The sequence below is a fragment of the Aspergillus affinis genome (genome assembly GCF_023601865.1).
Source record: "Aspergillus affinis strain CMG 70 chromosome Unknown NODE_59_length_196328_cov_85_596298, whole genome shotgun sequence".
Taxonomy (NCBI): Eukaryota; Fungi; Ascomycota; class Eurotiomycetes; order Eurotiales; family Aspergillaceae; genus Aspergillus; species Aspergillus affinis.
The window spans coordinates 155369-172429 of record NW_026515840.1 but is presented as its reverse complement, the minus strand read 5'-3'; the positions used below and the strand labels follow the sequence as shown (position 1 = coordinate 172429).

At 48.4% G+C, this 17061-nt stretch overlaps 6 protein-coding genes across 6 annotated transcripts; 3 read left to right on the top strand and 3 right to left on the bottom strand.

The window, feature by feature from the left end:
- Positions 1-783: 783 nt before the first annotated feature.
- On the bottom strand, positions 784-2103 carry KD926_008717 (terpene synthase family protein; the record flags this gene model as incomplete). The annotated part of the gene is made up of 4 exons (XM_053101470.1): positions 784-1192; positions 1246-1496; positions 1559-1587; positions 1659-2103. The coding sequence occupies 4 exons, from the start codon at positions 2101-2103 to the stop codon at positions 784-786; spliced, it is 1134 nt and encodes a 377-aa protein (XP_052955007.1).
- Positions 2104-3976: 1873 nt separating this feature from the next.
- Positions 3977-5278, bottom strand: KD926_008716 (M20 family metallopeptidase; the record flags this gene model as incomplete). Its single annotated transcript, XM_053101468.1, has 1 exon — positions 3977-5278. One exon carries the CDS (start codon positions 5276-5278, stop codon positions 3977-3979), a length of 1302 nt encoding a protein of 433 aa, XP_052955006.1.
- Positions 5279-6174: 896 nt separating this feature from the next.
- On the top strand, positions 6175-10617 carry KD926_008715 (transketolase family protein; the record flags this gene model as incomplete). Its single annotated transcript, XM_053101467.1, has 10 exons — positions 6175-6177; positions 6240-6627; positions 6791-7053; positions 7777-7905; positions 7974-8059; positions 8110-8331; positions 8393-8502; positions 8574-9056; positions 9112-9629; positions 9700-10617. 10 exons carry the CDS (start codon positions 6175-6177, stop codon positions 10615-10617), a joined length of 3120 nt encoding a protein of 1039 aa, XP_052955005.1.
- Positions 10618-11308: 691 nt separating this feature from the next.
- KD926_008714 (vitamin H transporter) lies at positions 11309-12979 on the top strand (the record flags this gene model as incomplete). Its single annotated transcript, XM_053101466.1, has 5 exons — positions 11309-11493; positions 11562-11678; positions 11750-12308; positions 12361-12771; positions 12839-12979. 5 exons carry the CDS (start codon positions 11309-11311, stop codon positions 12977-12979), a joined length of 1413 nt encoding a protein of 470 aa, XP_052955004.1.
- A 552-nt stretch (positions 12980-13531) lies between these two features.
- On the top strand, positions 13532-14353 carry KD926_008713 (uncharacterized protein; the record flags this gene model as incomplete). Its single annotated transcript, XM_053101465.1, has 1 exon — positions 13532-14353. One exon carries the CDS (start codon positions 13532-13534, stop codon positions 14351-14353), a length of 822 nt encoding a protein of 273 aa, XP_052955003.1.
- Positions 14354-14500: 147 nt separating this feature from the next.
- On the bottom strand, positions 14501-16557 carry KD926_008712 (Zn(II)2Cys6 transcription factor; the record flags this gene model as incomplete). The annotated part of the gene is made up of 3 exons (XM_053101464.1): positions 14501-14628; positions 14690-16365; positions 16442-16557. 3 exons carry the CDS (start codon positions 16555-16557, stop codon positions 14501-14503), a joined length of 1920 nt encoding a protein of 639 aa, XP_052955002.1.
- Positions 16558-17061: the final 504 nt, after the last annotated feature.

The window sequence follows — 17061 nt, the reverse complement described above, 5'->3', positions numbered from 1 at the left end:
CGTATTCGTTACACCCCTAGTTTGCTGATCACCCTGTGTATGATCTGGCAGTACTACAGGTGGAAAATGGGCTTCTTAAATAATTATGAGTCTGGTCTCCGGAGTCATCTTTAAAGCCGGAAAGATGATGGTAAGAGGGCTCGTTTTCTCCACCTTGATATGTCGGGGTTTCGGCCTCGGGCAGCTTTCGCCCCGAGTTCAAAACAAAGGAACGATAAGGCCGACCACTGTTACTGACGAGACTAAGAATCTGCTCTACTCTTACAACTGAAGGGAGTCTGGCTCCTGAGATATCTGATGTCACGGACCGTGACCAGCCTCCGAAGACCTTCCTTCGTGATACCCTATGACCTAACTACCCGATCGGGACTAGCTTCAGAGCTGTCCACACATATTGTGATCAGCTCCTGAATAGCTTCACAGCCTAGCTTAGTTTCTTCGTTAAATGCATCCCCTACATTCTCGCGATTCCTTATCGCCAGCGTAGCCGTTCGTCACATCTGACAGATTATTTGTTGTCATCCTTGTGGGGGGAGAGACTGTTCTGGCTTAGTATGTCCTGTCTATTGTTCTGTGTGCACTTGACTGATGTCTGGCTTGTGGTCTAATTCGTGAATTTACAGACTCAAAAGGCTACTAACAGTGCGAGAGGCGAGATATATATCTGAATGAAGATTATCGATATTGAAAGACCACCAAAAGAGACAATCTCGGTTTTTGAAAAGATATTCGTCTTAAAGTGTGAAGAGAATCCATGCAATTGAATACTCTAAGCAAACTCATTTATTTCATTTCCTTTCCATACCGGATTGAAGTGATTGAGAAGAGCCAATTTCCCGACGCGCATTCGACCAACGCGTGGGCATATCGGACTTGGGACTCGCTCAAAGTCTCAGTTTGCGAAATTAGGCCGAGCTCATCCTGAAGTTTAGATTCGATGTCAAGTATCAGACGCAAGGTGAGGTCTTTGGCAAAAGGCGATGACACTGATAATGCCTGTTCTAGATAGTTGACTGTATTCAAAAGGAGGGCGCCTTCAGTCACCGCTGCTCGTTTCTCCTTGTCGAAGGAATACAGGTCATTAACTAGAGTGATGTGGTCACTGGTCAAGTCAATGATGTGACGAAGTGGCTCTAGCTGTTGGCGGTTCAGGTCCAGGCCATTACCGAGTCTCACTGATGCCAGGATGAGGCTGGATTATGTGGTTAATGGTTGTTTTACAAAGCCGATGAAAAAGGGGCTCACGTCATGGCAATATCAATCATGCGATAGTCGAGGAAATCTCGCAAGCCTTCGAAACGAGACCTTTGATGTTTGCTAGTAAAGACCAGGAAGTCTTCGAAAGTCTCTAAGAGAGTTTGCATGAGACCTCCTGGCAGATCAAGAAGCTCTGTTGTCAGTTTGAACGTAGCACAGGCTTCGTTTCCCGATAGATCCTCGAAGCCCCTGGCGACTCGAAGAAGTGAGCCTATCATATCGTCGACTACGGTCGAGCCCTAACTTATCGACTCTCATTAGTCACGGAACTGCTTTGCTGACCAAGTCGCCAATAACTTACCGCCTGTTCTGGGCTGTATTCAACAACGTCTGCCCACACCCCAATCAGATCAGTGAACCCATGACATTAAAGTTGCGAGAATTTTGTATTACCAACTCACCATCATGCGTCCAGAGCAACATCCAGAGCTTTGCTATAGCTTCGATCCTATCACGTGGTGAATTCGGTACCATATAGGTCGCAGAACTGACTGCCGTCGCTATTATCATGCTTTCCTTCTTTGTCAGACGTTGCTCATCTCCCATATGAGAGAATCCTTCGGGGACCATCCTGGTATTCTGATTCCTCAGGGCTCGGATCTCTTGCATCAGATCTTCACAAGAAGTCTGGACCTCCTTCCAATACTTGCACTGCCGAACCGCTGGGAACGAAGAAGGCCAGGGAACGTCGCACTCGAGTGGTTGGATCGGTATGTCGTAAGAGCTTTTTTGTGCTTTGTCGATGGCGCTGGCTTTGAGAAAGGTAAATTCGCTGCATGAACTGACAGACAATTTGGTATAGGAAAGGCCTTTCGGGGTATATGAGAATGGAATAGGTTGAGCCATCTTGATTTAAGTTTGAGTACGATGTTGAGATTGACTGCCCCATAAGGCTTCGATGCGGAGGGAGGGAAAGACGTCTTTATACTATGGAAATCGGTGCAATCTTATATTGACAATGCCACTGAAAGAAAGGAATTAGTTGCAATTCAGGTCAACGATCCGGGATACCATATACCCTTTAAGGTTCAACATCCAATTTAGGAAAGTGTATATAGTTCCAAACCTAAAAAAGTAAGATCGACTAGTCGCAAAGATATACGCCTCATAAAGGTAATTTAAACTCCAGAAAACTAAACATCTTTTTTTACTCTGAAGATCGTAAATTATTGCAGACTGTTGCGGTTTGAAGTGAGTTATATGCGTTAAATACTATACTTAGTAACACCAGACCCAGTCTCGCAAATTGCAAATCTCTCCCAGACCCCTTGAGTGAGCACAAAAGGAACCAGTCGGGTTGTCTAGCGATTCAAATCACATGTATAGAGGTGATATCAACCTTTGCTTGTCAGTCGAATTAAATTGGATATAGGTCGAAGTCAAGATAAGGGTTGAATCCTCGTTCAAGGAGTGATCATTGACTATATTCCAGAGATAATCGCCCTTTCTGCCGATGTCAGCCTTTTCTGTTGTCTAGATGGAGAATAAGGGCTGTCTGGGCTGCACCAGAGCGTCATAAAATGAGGGACGTCTAAATATTCCCACATTAGCTAGAGGTTGTCAAGTATCATAAGGATCGAGATTAGCCTATAAGAGCTAGAGGAGCGTTGACATACATAGTAATTTATCAATTCAACATCCATGACCCCTGTCAGACCATTCATCAGCAAGCATAAAGTCCAGCATCCAAGTAATAACTTTGTCCACAAAGGATTGCTTCTACCAGTCAATCTTCTTGTGGCCAAGATTTCTCACGCTATCCGGCCTTTCATTTTTCAATCCACGTTTCCTCAGATAGTCTAGTAATGAGGCACGTAGTCTATTCAGCCTACAGCCAGAATCTATGTTCTCTCCTTGTCGTCTAGCAAACCCGTTTCATCTCGTGATTTCGTTTAATTCTAGTTCGAGCCCTCTTCCATACCAATAAAAGAGCTTATTCCAAGCTCCATAAATTAGTTAATCAATTCTCTCGTCCGACCATCATGCCTCATGTGTCACATCTGGACGTCATTCCCTTCTGTTCAAGATCCAGAATCTTTCCCATCCAACGGATGTCATGGATTAGGGTTCGTGGCTGTCACTCGATGCCAGGACCCTCATCGTTTCCTCCCTGCTACCTTATTAGGCTACTGCACTCCTACTCATCAAACAAAAATATATGTATAAAGTCTCACAAACCTTGTCTGAATTCGACACTCTGAGACAGGCTCTACTGGAAGCTTGGCTACTCTTGGAGAAACGTTATTCGAAGCTCGAACGATGTCTAGACTTTGCTCTTGCGTAGAGGACATGGCATATTCACATGGGAAGACGAAACATATTGAGTTACATGCTTCTCGCTACATGGTAAAAAAGAGACTAAGAAAAAAAAGGCAAATAAATCTAATCTTGCCGGCTAAGTAGAAACAACCTAACTTATGCATACAGACAATTCCTCGAGGTGGGTCCCCTCGTTTCATAAGCGTGACCCATAGACATAACTATCACACTCTTTATGCAAGAATATATTACTTCTCTTACAATTGCGCTCTCATTTATGAAGTTAAATACAATCAGTGCTCTGTGCACAGACGTCTCTTTATCAAAGTAAAACATAGAATAGGCCCTAGGTGACTAACAACGACCGGACTACTTGAGCTCACTTGATATCGTAAATAAGGCCTGGATCATTCGAATAGAACCTCATTTACCCGCTCCTAGCTAACTTATTGCCTGTGATTTATTTCGTTAAGAATGTCAAAGCTGCGAGACAGAGGGCCTTAGCTCCAACTTCCATCGTTGGTCGTATAGCGGGCGCGAAAAGCGCCGAGTGGTTCGATGGTATCTCGGTCTGATTGCCTTCTTCTTGAGCCTTGTCCCAGACCTGAGCATCGATCCCCCCGAGAAACCAGAAGCAACATGGGATGTTTTTGCAAGTTGCCAGCGTGGACACGTCCTCACTGACGTTGCTTCTGGGCGTGTCCCCATCAAAATCTTCAAGGTGTTTCTCAAATGATTTAGCCACTTGAGCCGCCGCGTCATTGTCATTGTCAGTTGGTGGAAACCGTCGTGTCGGGGTAAACACGGGAGGCTTCGGTGAGCCACTTGCCATGCATTCGGCCTCGACAATACGCTGGATAGCAGAAAGAATCTTTTGTCGGGTCTCCAGCTTCACCGTCCTAAAGTCTAGGCCGATCTCCGCTCGATCCGCTATGATATTTTCGGTCTGGCCGGCTTGCAGGCTCCCCACCGTGACAACGCCTAAATCCGTCGGATCCACCTCTCGGCTCACGATGCCCTGGAGCCTAACAACAATATGCGCAGCGAGCAGTGCCGGGTCCACGGTCTGATGCGGCAACGATCCATGGCCACCGCGTCCAAAGACAGTAATCTTCAAACTATCGGCCGCGGCCATAATCGTGCCAGGGCGTGAGCCGATCTTTCCTGCCCGCATTTTCATCACATGCTGACCCAGAACATAATCGGGCACCGGGACCTTGGAATAAAGCCCGTCATTAACCATGGCCTGAGCACCACCGCCTCTTTCCTCGTTGGGCTGGAACACCACGATCAATGTTCCGCTCCACGCATGCTGAGTCTTTGCAAGGGTCTCGGCCGCAGCGAGCAGACAGGTCATATGCATATCGTGTCCGCAGGCATGCATCACGGGCTTTTCATTGCCGTCGGCATCCCGCATGGTAACCGAGCTGGCGTACGGCAGTCCAGTGAGTTCCTTGACAGGAAGTGCGTCCATGTCAGCGCGCAGCAGAACAGTCTTTCCGGGGCCATTTCGTAGGACTCCGGCAAGTCCAAAGCCGCCGATATTAGTTTGGATTTCATACGCTTTCAACCCCGACAAATGTGCCGCAACCTTTTGCGATGTAGATTCTTCTTGCAGAGAGAGCTCGGGATTGGCATGAAAATATTTGTAGAGATCCTCGTACGGAGTCAGGTCAAGCGCAGCACCCTTCAAAATTTCTGATAGGTCTTGAGTCATCTTTGCTGGCCTGTCGGGGAAGTTTGACGGGAAAGTACGGAGCATCGCGGGAAAGCAACGCAGGGATGGAGCCACGCTATAGTGTCGCCGCGGAGTGGAAAAACTCTCGGCATCATAGAGGAATTGGGGCCAAAATCGCCCTAATCGATCAATATTTCATTATCATGTTAGCCCTGTGTATTCCGGAATCTCGTAGAACACATTTTGTCGGATTGCGAAACATCAACTGCCCAGTTTCCCGCCTCCTATTTCTGCCCACCTTAATATTTATATCTCTCCCGAACATATTCTTCCCGGATCATATTGACTGAATCAGAAGTAGGAACTCGGTATAACGCACGCCCTAAATTCAATTGGCTATATACAATTATCTTGATATGAAGCGATTGAGAATTCAAATCCTGTCCCACCTGTAAATCTTGTCAATAATAAATGCATAACTCATTGATCTTCAACAGGAAACCCAGTATTCTAAGGCACATATCACGACACAGATCAGTTGATAGATAAGGCCTTTGTTCTTTTTTTGTTTTCCACCCTACCGTAGCACAAGTACTGGAGTTTTTGAGAAAGAGCACCAATAATCTATAAGTAACTAAAAATGACATGGTTCGCATTAATTCTGTTAATCAGTCCGAAGATAATGGACTTGCGGCGACGTTTCATACTGGCGACGAGTACCAATGGGTGGAGGAAGAACAGCAGTTTAACGAATATTTCAGCTAATATGATTCTAATCTGCGACACGTAGAGAAATAGACGGTAATTTATATCCCTGCTCGGAGGGGTAGTTCGCCGAGCTATTCCCCTCATGTGCTTAGTTTAAGCCACGTAGGATGTCGGGACTATTAGTGTTGGATTTCCCAGTGCTCTTCCTCTTTTTATGTTATTAACAATCGGAACTTATTACCCGTGAACTAGACAGCAAAAGAAAATAGAAAATGGTAGGCAGTTCAAAACATTCCCAGATTATCTGCGCATGCTAATCTTCCATCTCCCAAGATAGTCGGAGCCAGAGATCATTGGTGTCGCTTCCGCGGCGCTTGGGAATTTGGAGATGACAGTGTTCTTGATCAAGCGAGTTTGTAACGCCAATGAATGTCAAATGGCACTCGTATCTACACTCAAAATCCTCAAGGATGAAATTAAGAAGATGGCGGCTATCATCACTATCGTTCAAAATGAGGAAGCATTACAGACATCAGAGGTGACGTCAGGTCTCGTGGTATTTAATGACATCGGTGGCAAGTTGAAAGAATTGCTCGAGACTTTACAAGTAGGAGAGAAGAGGACATTTAACCGGCAACTACTTGATGATGAGTTCAGGCTGCTGCATAATATTATGGACCAACTCCTTCGGGCGAAACACGATTTAGTTGGCAACATACCGCGCAGTATTGAAGGCAAAATGGCAGCCGTTGATCGAATTCATAGCCTCTCCAAGACTTCATTCGGACGGATAGGGGGACTTAAAATCGACAATTCAAGCGAGCTTCAGATACCAAATGATAGGGAGAGTGAATTCAAGGAATTTCCTAAGCAACTAACATAGAATAGGTGATGACACGGTGGCACTCAATGATGAGGAGCCCGGATCCTTGGGGAATGATGCTTCTCGCCCTCCTAATACTAGGTTCATTCACAATAATGTGGCACTTGATCAAGCTATACAGATCAATGCACCCATTGGAGAAACGGGATGGCGAGAAGCGAATCAACTAATAATTAAGGACAATCACGCCAAAGGCAATTGCATAAAAATTAACCATGCTGTATCCTTGGAGGTAATCGACCCTCTGCTGGCAGCTCGAGCTGCGACAGTTTCAAGTGCCTATATGGACACATGAAGAGCATGGCTGAATATCCAGCATTTTGAACTCATGATGTGATACCTCCACCATCTTCTGCCCGGAACGGGCCTTATTATGACTGTTCGAAAATTCAACCCTTTGGGGGTTTTCCAAATTACAACGCCGAGATTCACCCCCTAAAAGAATGGCGATCTGTATGCCGGGGTCAAGCAGACCATAGAATAGATCTGGTCAGCCAGTCTACGCACCTATGTTATACCAGTATAATTTGAACGCTGTGATGAATTGATTGGAGCCAGTAACAGTGACAGTCACTCATTAGAAAAGCTACTATGAATAACAAACATCAAAGCACATATTCCGGTAGTAAATACTTAATACACCGAGTGAAGTAGACGAGGGAACAGTATCAGGCCGGTCAATTATAATATTCTGGTGTTAAGGTCCCTTATTGGAGGATTAGATTCTTCAATAATAAGATGATCTATAAGAGAGGTATAGGCCTTCATAGGGCCGCCATAGTTGTTGTATATTCCGGATGTCTGACTTCCTAAGGGAAAGATTGCCTACCTACATACCTATCCCTAGATTCGCCAAGGATTGATTCTGTCAAACAACGGAGGACTACAATGACACGGACGCGAGAGGCATACAAATTAGGATTCGAGTCGCGAGCAACAAACCAATCGCGAGAATTCCGTCTTGTGCTGGCTAATATCTGGGAAAATGTAGTCGGTGGGTTCTCGATGCGAGCGCCCGCTGGTCTCGAAGCGAGGGACTCACTCCGACTATCGTGACCACCCTATGGCAGTAGGAGTCTTGCGTGGATTTACCCCAGCAGAGATAACTTACTGCAGAAGGGTAAGCTCGACGTTCAGTGGCCCATGACTTCGTCTCGATGTCCAACGGTCTTAATTTAACGTCAATAGAATGCATTGATTCTCGGACAGTCAAAGAATATGGAATCATACCTAGAGTATAAGAACCGTCTGTCTGGTCTACTTGCTTCGCCAGCGTACTACAGCTCAGGACTATCAAGTGCTATACCAAACCAATTATCTCCAGTGCCACAGCCAACACCAATTTTTACACCATGGCACCTGCGCTGGAACTCCTCGAGAAGCCCACCGAGAAACTGCCAGTCAAGGCCGTTTCAAGCATCGGAAATGGAGCTTTTTCTGCTGTTAACCCCAGATTTGAAAGCACAGATACTCATCAACGAGTGATGAACGTTTTCCGAGCCTTCATCGCTGATGTTTGCCAGCAATACGGCGAAGGCCATGCTGGGTAAATCGACACTGTTCTTAGAAGAACCAGAGCATAGCGCTGACTAGACCTTCTGTCACAGGTCTCCCATGGGTATGGCTGCTATTGGTATTGCCCTGTATAAATATGTGATGAGATATTCTCCAAAGAATTGCGATTACTTCAACCGGGATCGCCTTGTTCTTTCGAATGGTACGTCGTAATCAACACCCTCCTCGTTCCCATCAAACAAACGTCATGTGGCTTACCCGGAATAATGGTAGGCCATGCCTGTCTATGGCAGTACCTGTTCATGCACCTTGTTGGCGTCAAGAGCATGACACACGAGCAGCTAAAAACATACCACTCATCAAGGCTCGATTCACTCTGTCCCGGCCACCCTGAGATCGAGAACGAGGGTGTAGAGGTCACAACTGGACCCCTCGGTCAGGGCCTCGCCAATGCTGTTGGACTTGCCATGGCCACTAAGAACCTAGCCGCCACATACAACAGACCTGATCATGAGCTGGTTAATAACATGACATGGTGCATGGTCGGGGACGCATGCCTGCAGGAAGGTGTTGGACTCGAGGCGCTTTCTCTCGCTGGTCACTGGAAGCTAAATAATCTCTGCGTTATATTCGACAACAACTCAGTTACGTGTGATGGTACTGCAGATGTTGCTAACACCGAGAATATCAATGCCAAGATGCGGGCTACTGGTTTCAACGTGATGGACGTGTCCAACGGTGATTCGGACGTTGTCGGTAGGTCTTGGATCTCCTTCAAGGTGGTTATTACAGATCCGCTCACACATATCAGCTGTTGCACGAGCCCTTGCCAGCGCTCGATTGAGTGACAGGCCCACCTTCCTGAACATCCGCACCACAATTGGCTTCGGATCGGCCAAGGCTGGAACTGCTGATGTACATGGAGCTGCGCTCGGAGTCGACGAAGTTGCCAACTTCAAGAGGCGGTTCAGTCTCAACCCTAACGAGCACTTCCACATTCCCGAAGATGTTTACGACTTTTTTGGTGATATCCCGAGCCGCGGTGAGGCCCACGAAGCAGCTTGGCAAGCAGCTCGGGTGAGATATCGCGAGGATTACCCAGAGCTAGCAGCTGAATTTGCGCTGCGTGTGGCAGGAAAAATGCCCCAGGACTGGACCAAATGTATTCCGCGTAAGGAAGAACAGCCTACCGCGCCGACTGCTTCACGAAAGTCAGCCGGTGTTATTACTAACGCGCTTGGAGAGAGAATCAATTCCTTCTTGGTTGGCACAGCGGATCTTACTCCTTCGTGCAATATCGCCTACAAGAACAAAGTCGACTTTCAATCGGTGAGTATATATATTCATTGCCCATTGATCTTGCTCTCAACAGGACATTGATTTGCTAATGTACAATTAGCCTGACCTTCGAACTGCGTGCGGTCTGAATGGAAACTACAGCGGCCGATACATACACTACGGAATCCGGGAACACGCCATGTGCGCCATTACCAACGGGCTTGCGGCGTTCAACAAAGGCACATTCATCCCCATGACGAGCACGTACTTAGTCTTCCACCTGTATGCCGCAGCCGCTATACGCATGGCCGCACTTCAAGGCCTCCAGCAGATCCACATCGCCACCCACGACAGCATCGGCGTCGGCGAGAACGGACCCACGCATCAACCCATTGCCGTTTCTGCGCTCTGGAGAGCGATGCCCAATCTTCTCTTTATCCGTCCGTGCGATACCGAGGAAGTAGCCGGTGCCTATATCGCCGCTATCCAGGCTACCGAGACGCCAACCGTCATCTCCCTCTCCCGGCAGAGCCTGACCCAATACCCCCAGTACTCCTCGCGCGAGGGCGCTATGAAAGGTGGATATGTCTTCACTGAGACCGACAATGACGACTTTGACGTGACTTTGATCGGTGTCGGCTCTGAGATGTGTTACGCAATGCAGACCCGGGAACTACTTATAAAGGATTATGATATCAAGGCACGGGTATTGTCCTTCCCTTGTACTAGGCTCTTTGAACAACAGCCATGGGAATACAAGCAATCAGTTCTCAAGCCACGCGCCAAAAAGCCCACAGTCGTTATTGAGGCATACCCGTCAAACGGATGGGAGCGCTATGCGGATGCTTCGGTATCGATGAATTGCTTTGGCAAAAGTCTTCCTTCCAAAGAGACCTATGAGCATTTCGGATTCGCTCCGGAGAGCATCGCACAGAAAGTCAAAGACCTGGTGGAGGAGGTTAGGCATGATGGTATTGGCATTCTCAGAGGTGACTTTAGGGACTTCAATGGGAGTCTGCAGATTGGGTTGAAACATTAGATCAGTGAGGTAACTCATGAATGATGCGCATGGCTATGGATGTATATAGTGACACCTCTAGAATGAATGTATTGTGTCTTACATTGAGTGATATAGCATTCTCTCTAGTATTATGTCACCGTCGACGGGAGCATGTCTTCCTTTCCTAACCTGTCTCGTCTGACAGGCAAAAAACGCCGTAGCAGAAGACCCAAATTAAGTGCTTACAGGACTTCCTCTTTAAGCCAAAGAGCCAATCTCTAACTAAAGGCACCAATACTCCCCTACGAGGGCACAAGCCTTCTCTCTCAATCTAGTTGATATGTCTTTGGCGCCTTGGGATCTCTGTTCGGTTGATAGTAAACACCAGCAGGACCATTCTTTGTCATACCAACCGATCCGGGAGCCAGGATTGACGCTAACGAGAGGGTCCACATTGGCCTCGATGCGATGACCCCCTCATGAGCCAATCGGATAATATTGCCCAGACTTTGGAGAGCGGGAAATGGTGTCTCTTGAGCTGTGGAGATGGAGATGGAGAATCCGGGGAATGGCGGATGGCATGATGAGTCCAACGGCAGTAACCCCAAAGCCCTAGCCTCGTATATACTAGGTAAAGGAATCAAACATAAACACCAAGCAAGGGGCAATCTCCAATCTTTCATCACCTTTCCTCATTCCTCTCACCTCAAAGCTTTTGCGATAAGCCATCATGGACCCCGTGGACGCCGAAAGCCAGTTGAAGGACGTCTCTTCTCATGAGATCGAAAATGTCAATATCGCAGAAGCAATTTCGATCACTCCCGAGGAAGAGAAGGCGTTGGTGAGGAAGATTGATCTCACCCTCCTGCCTACCATCTGGATCATGTATCTCCTGTCATACCTGGACAGAACCAAGTGAGTGGAACATGTTTGACTTGAAGGTTTAAGCCCTTCCCAGCAGACTAACGGTTATGTATGTACAGCATTGGCAATGCAAAGATCTCTGGAATGGAGGTTGATCTTAACTTGAGCTCAAACCAGTACTCGATTGCACTGGTCGTCTTCTTCATCGGATACGTGGTCTTTGAAGTTCCTAGCAAGTACGATTATCCCATAATCAATGCTCAGTCCTTACTTTCGAAACATGACCACTGACTGATTTTCTATACAGCCTTGCCTTAGGCCGATCCCGACCGTCTATTTTTCTCCCATCAATCATGATTCTCTGGGGTGCTTTGACTTGCGTGATGGCTGTTATCAAGGACTTCTCCCACCTAGTGGCCCTCCGAGTTATCCTTGGATGCGTTGAGGCCGGATTTGCCCCGGGGGTTATACTTCTCCTGTCATCATGGTACAAACAAGCCGAGCAGTCGAAGCGTTTCGGTGTGTTCATCTCGGCGGCTGTTCTATCTGGTGCCTTTGGGGGCCTTATTGCTGCCGGCATTGTCGATGGTCTTGAGGGAGTCCATGGTATTCGTGGGTGGCGTTGGTTGTTTATCATTGAAGGTGCAGCTACTGTTGGCTTTGCCATCATCTCCCTCTTTCTTCTTCCAGATTTCCCGGCGACATCGCGGCGCCTCAGTGAGCGTGAGAAGCAGGTCGCCCTAGCACGTCTAGCGACTGACAATGTGACGGCTGCCACCGCGGATAGCGAGCATCTGAGCAACTTGGATGCTTGTAAAGTGGCATGTCGGGATTGGCGCACCTGGGCATTCGTCATTGGGTACATGGTTCGTTGATACCCCCAATCTTCAACTTAACTCACGGACTGATTCTTTATAGGTCATCGTCGGCTCGAGTACCTTGACATACTTTTATCCCACGCTTGTAAAAGGACTTTTCGGAGACGCATCCACCAAGAAGGTTAACCTATTGACTGTCCCTATCTATGGCGTGGCTTTCGTCGCTACAGGTATCACAGCCTACTACAGCGATATGGTTCCTACTTGGCGTGGGTTAATCATTGCTTCCTGGTTGACCGTGTCTCTAATCTGTTCGATTATCGTGTGTACTGTGTATAACTTCACTGCTCGCTACGTTCTCCTTGTTCTCATGGCTGCCGGCCTTTGGGCCACCAATGGAGGAACATTGGCATATGCGTCGTCTGCCTTTGCTGGGATGCATCCGCAGGCTCGAGGTGTGGCTCTGGCTATGGTCAACGCACTGGGTAATTTGGCCCAGATTTACGGATCGGTACGTATCTCGCTAATTCATATATTATCTTCCTGTTTGGCTACCGTACTAACCCATGATACCACAGTATTTGTTCCCTGAAGATGACAGCCCGAAATACATTATGGGGTTCTCTGTCATTTCGGCGATGTTAGCAGTCGGCATTGTTGTGTTTCTGTTCTTGCATGTTTGGCTGCGTCGACGGCTGCGGTCGGGCAGTGTTAACTGATTATTAGTCTGTCGTCGGATGTTATAAGAGAATGGAGGCTATGGTTAGATATGAGTTTGTCGTATAGTACTAGGTAGAGAAAATCAGAAATATATTCGGCGCGTTACATGGCCCAACAAAGCTCCAAGAATACATATGCTAGTCTTCAACTATGTTCCAGCCATCTAAATCCAAATACTGTCAATAGTCTCGGCCACCAATTGAAAGTTCCAAATTCCGAATAACCGCGAGAACTTGGGGAGTATAGAAGGCTGACTCGGTCATTACGCTAGCCGCATGGACTCGATGCGAGGGACAAGTAGGCATTTCATGGTGGAGTTCCTCGTTTCGAATGCCCCAGTGGCCTTGACAATTAGGCGATTTCATTACTTCCATGGCCGATAAAAAGTGCCTCGCCTATTTACACCATCTCAGTGTTACTTGACTGAATTAATGGCAATAACGGACTTAAAATAACGCTCGCACCTCCATTGAATAACCGCTTCTTCAACCCCCAATTCCTTGCAGCTCACAACTATATTGCCAACAATGCCTTCAGGTATGATCGACAAAATGACTTCTGAAACGTCCCCCCCTTTCTTGGATACTCATCCAGGGCTTGATCACGACTGGAAGATCACCCTGAAAGACAAAGTGATCGCTATAACTGGCGCCAACCGGGGAATCGGACTAGCCCTTGCACAAGTGTGCCTAGCCAACGACGCAGCTGCCGTCTTCAGCTTGGACGTCTTCGAGCCCGGCGAAGAATTCGGATCGCTACAAATGGCCAACCCCAAACGTCTATCCTATATCCACTGCGATGTGACCTCCGAGGAGAGTGTAAGCTCCGCAATCGATGCCGTCATCACAGCCCGCGGAGCCATCCACGGCTTCATCGCCAATGCCGGCATGACGAAGCACCAACCAGCCCTCGACTTCAGTCGGGCCCAACTCGACCAACTCTTCAATCTCAACGTGTTCGGCGCCTACTCCTGCGCAACGACCGTCGCCCGCCGCTTCATCGATCTCGGCATCAAGGGATCCATCGTCTTCACGGCTTCCATGACTTCTTATCGCCCGAACCGCGCGGCGCCTTCGGCGCCCTACGGCGCTACTAAGGCTGCCGTGCGCAATATGACACATACGCTGGCCATGGAGTGGGCACGACATGGCATTCGTGTCAACTCCATCTCGCCGGGCTTTATTAAGACCGCCATGACGTACTTTGTGGACCAGGCGCCGGACTGGGATCTCAAGATGCAGTATTACGGTGGTATGCCGAGATTGGCAGACCCTAAGGAACTAGGCGGTGCTTATGTCTATTTGCTTTCTGATGGTGCTTCGTACACGACTGGTATTGATATTCCGGTTGCTGGTATTGTGGGGGCGTGGTAAGATTTTATATTTGATATATCAATAGAGGGCAGTGACGAATCAAATGAAACAGTACGAAAAAAACAAAAGCTTTTTGCAGTTCATCCATTTCGTCGCATAGAAATTCGTGCTAGGGTGGGCCCATTTACACTCGTATTTTACGAAGGTTCATTCCTGCCACAAGCTATTCAGTTCACCAACAAGCCCCCGAGCTGGGAACTTGCTAATTCTCAACATCTTCTCCAAGATACGGAGCAACTCGCTACGCATCTCTTGCGACCGAACAAACTGGCCAACTGAGGTGTCTCGTCAGCCGAGGGAAAGAATGGACAACAACGCAGTCAGGGCAAAACCTACCTCCAAACAAAGCCTGTACGTTAACAAACGCCATGGCAGAGTCATGATCCCCGCAAGCGCTCGCAATTCCACAGACCATCTTGACACTGTCGGTCAGTTCCTTCTCGCGCTGACGGTATGCATTGAGTCCACCTCTAGTAGGTTGATTCAGTAGCACTATGGCACGTGCAAAACTATACATCTGCATTGCTCCTGCGTGACTCGGTGGATGAATCCATATCGACGGGAATGTTGCCTGCGAGCCACCTTCGCTGATAGTAACCGGCTGATAGGACGCAGGAAGAACACGATACCAATCATCGAGGGCACGTAGAAGTCTATCCCCGTGCCCAATTCTAGGTCTGGGATCTCGATCTGTTGCCTCATCTGACGCGGCGTACGCGACGCACTGGCCGCATATATAGACAATCCTGGTGGCCAATCCATCAGGATCTAGGTCCTCGAGAGGTTTCCGAGCTCGCCAGAAACTCAGCGTTGGCCTTCCTGCTCGAAAGGCTGCCCAAATGTCTTGTCGCAGCCATGCCCACCAGACAGCTCGTCTAAGACCGTCCACAGACTCACCATCGTTGTCTTGAGATCGCTGGATCCAGAAAGAGCCTCGTAGGTGCTTCTCCCAGTCTCCGCTGGTTGAGGCGCTGTCGATGTCGAACATCTCGTACGTGCTGATCATGGTGGCAGTTGCGAGGATTTCTCGGGAGTCCGCATAGGAGGGATAGAGTAGTGTTTGTGAGAGATACTGTAGCGTTTCGTAGTAATAGTGTGTTGCCATGTGTGCTGGGGTCGGGTTTGATTCAGACGGTTGACCGGTCGTTGCTGCTGATGCTGCTGCCAACGACGAGGGTGTATTCACCTGTGAGGCCGCATGATGACCTGAGGTATCTTCGTTCGATATATGGATCAAACCTAGAGACTTGTGTTTGGCCCCAACAGCGAGTATGGACTTCAAGAGCCCTGTATTTCGCAATGCAAGATGCGGAACGATATTGATGAAGTGTCGATCGGGATCGAACAAGTCTAGGATGGGTCCGACAACTTCAATGTAATATTGAAAGAATTCAAAATCTACTGCCGATAATTCTATCCTATTCGCTGTGTTCCAAGGCTCCAGCACCTGGGGATGGCCCACAAGAGAAGCTTCAATTGTGTCGTCTTGCACCTGCTGCTGCTGCTCGGGGCGCCTCTCAGCTAGCTCATAGTGATCCTCTAAACCAGGAGCTGGTGACTGCCTACGAGAAAGGGCCAAATCGGGAAATTTCCATCGTGGATCGCCCGTCGGAGCGTCGTTCCGGCGTTGAATGTTGCTGATGGCATCCCGGGCTAGCAAGTCGTACCATTCCAATGGGGAGATATTGAGCAGGGACACCTGGCTGAGTGAAAGTGGGGAGTTTGAGAGACCAGAGTCCAAACCAGGTAGCCTCTGGTCACTTTGCGACGTCTCAATCGCTTCGTTTGCGTGGAGTGCAACTGGAGCTTCAGCAGGGGCTGGGCCGGTATCCTCAAAATATGGTGCATCAAGGCTCGGCTGCTGCTCCTGCGGACTTGGCTGTGCTCCTGGGGGCTCAGGGTCGGTTGCGTGTCCGACAGAGGCATATAGACAGATTCGATGCGACTTGGAACATCGCAGGCAGGTGGGTTTGCCGTCATCGCACTTCACGCGTCTCTCTCTGCAAGTGAGGCTATCGTGCTTGTAAGCGAATGGGATGCTCGCTAAGGGGATGCATTGTGAGTTGAACCAGCTGCCTATCTACTTACCATCCTGTTCTAGTTCTCAGGCCACGGGCTCGAGACGGTCTGATCCGGCGGCGCTTGGTGCCTCTGGTGATACCTCCCGTCGCTGAGCTCTGTCGTGCGGTGCTCGCACCGTCCATTGAGACTGTACAGTTGTCTAGGGTGTCGTCTCGAGGGCCCTACGATTTCGTTAAATATTCCTGTGCGCTTATTATTAATTACCCCGCGTTCTGCAGGCCCACTTGAGGCAACTTCTGTTTGGCTCCTGTTGACCCTATTCATGGCATATGGAGTACACCGTACTGCGTATAGGGTCAGATTTTCCATCAGTCCCCCACACTCCCGCCTGTGCGGATCTAGGCAATATTAGAGTTGTGTGCATACAACATGACGTGGACAGGAAACTGTCCTACCTAACTGTGGTAAATAAAGCAAAAACCTCCTTCGCAATAAGCGTTCGGCAATATGGATTTCTACACAGCCCCAACACTAACCCATTCCTATAGAGCGTGGGGAATTGACATCGTCTCGAGGCCACCTTTAGTACCTCGAAGGGTGGTCATTAGCACGAGGAATTATCATGATGGCTCCACATAATCCCCAGGTCGACTCCACATAACGAGCTAGCATGGCTGATCGCCAAT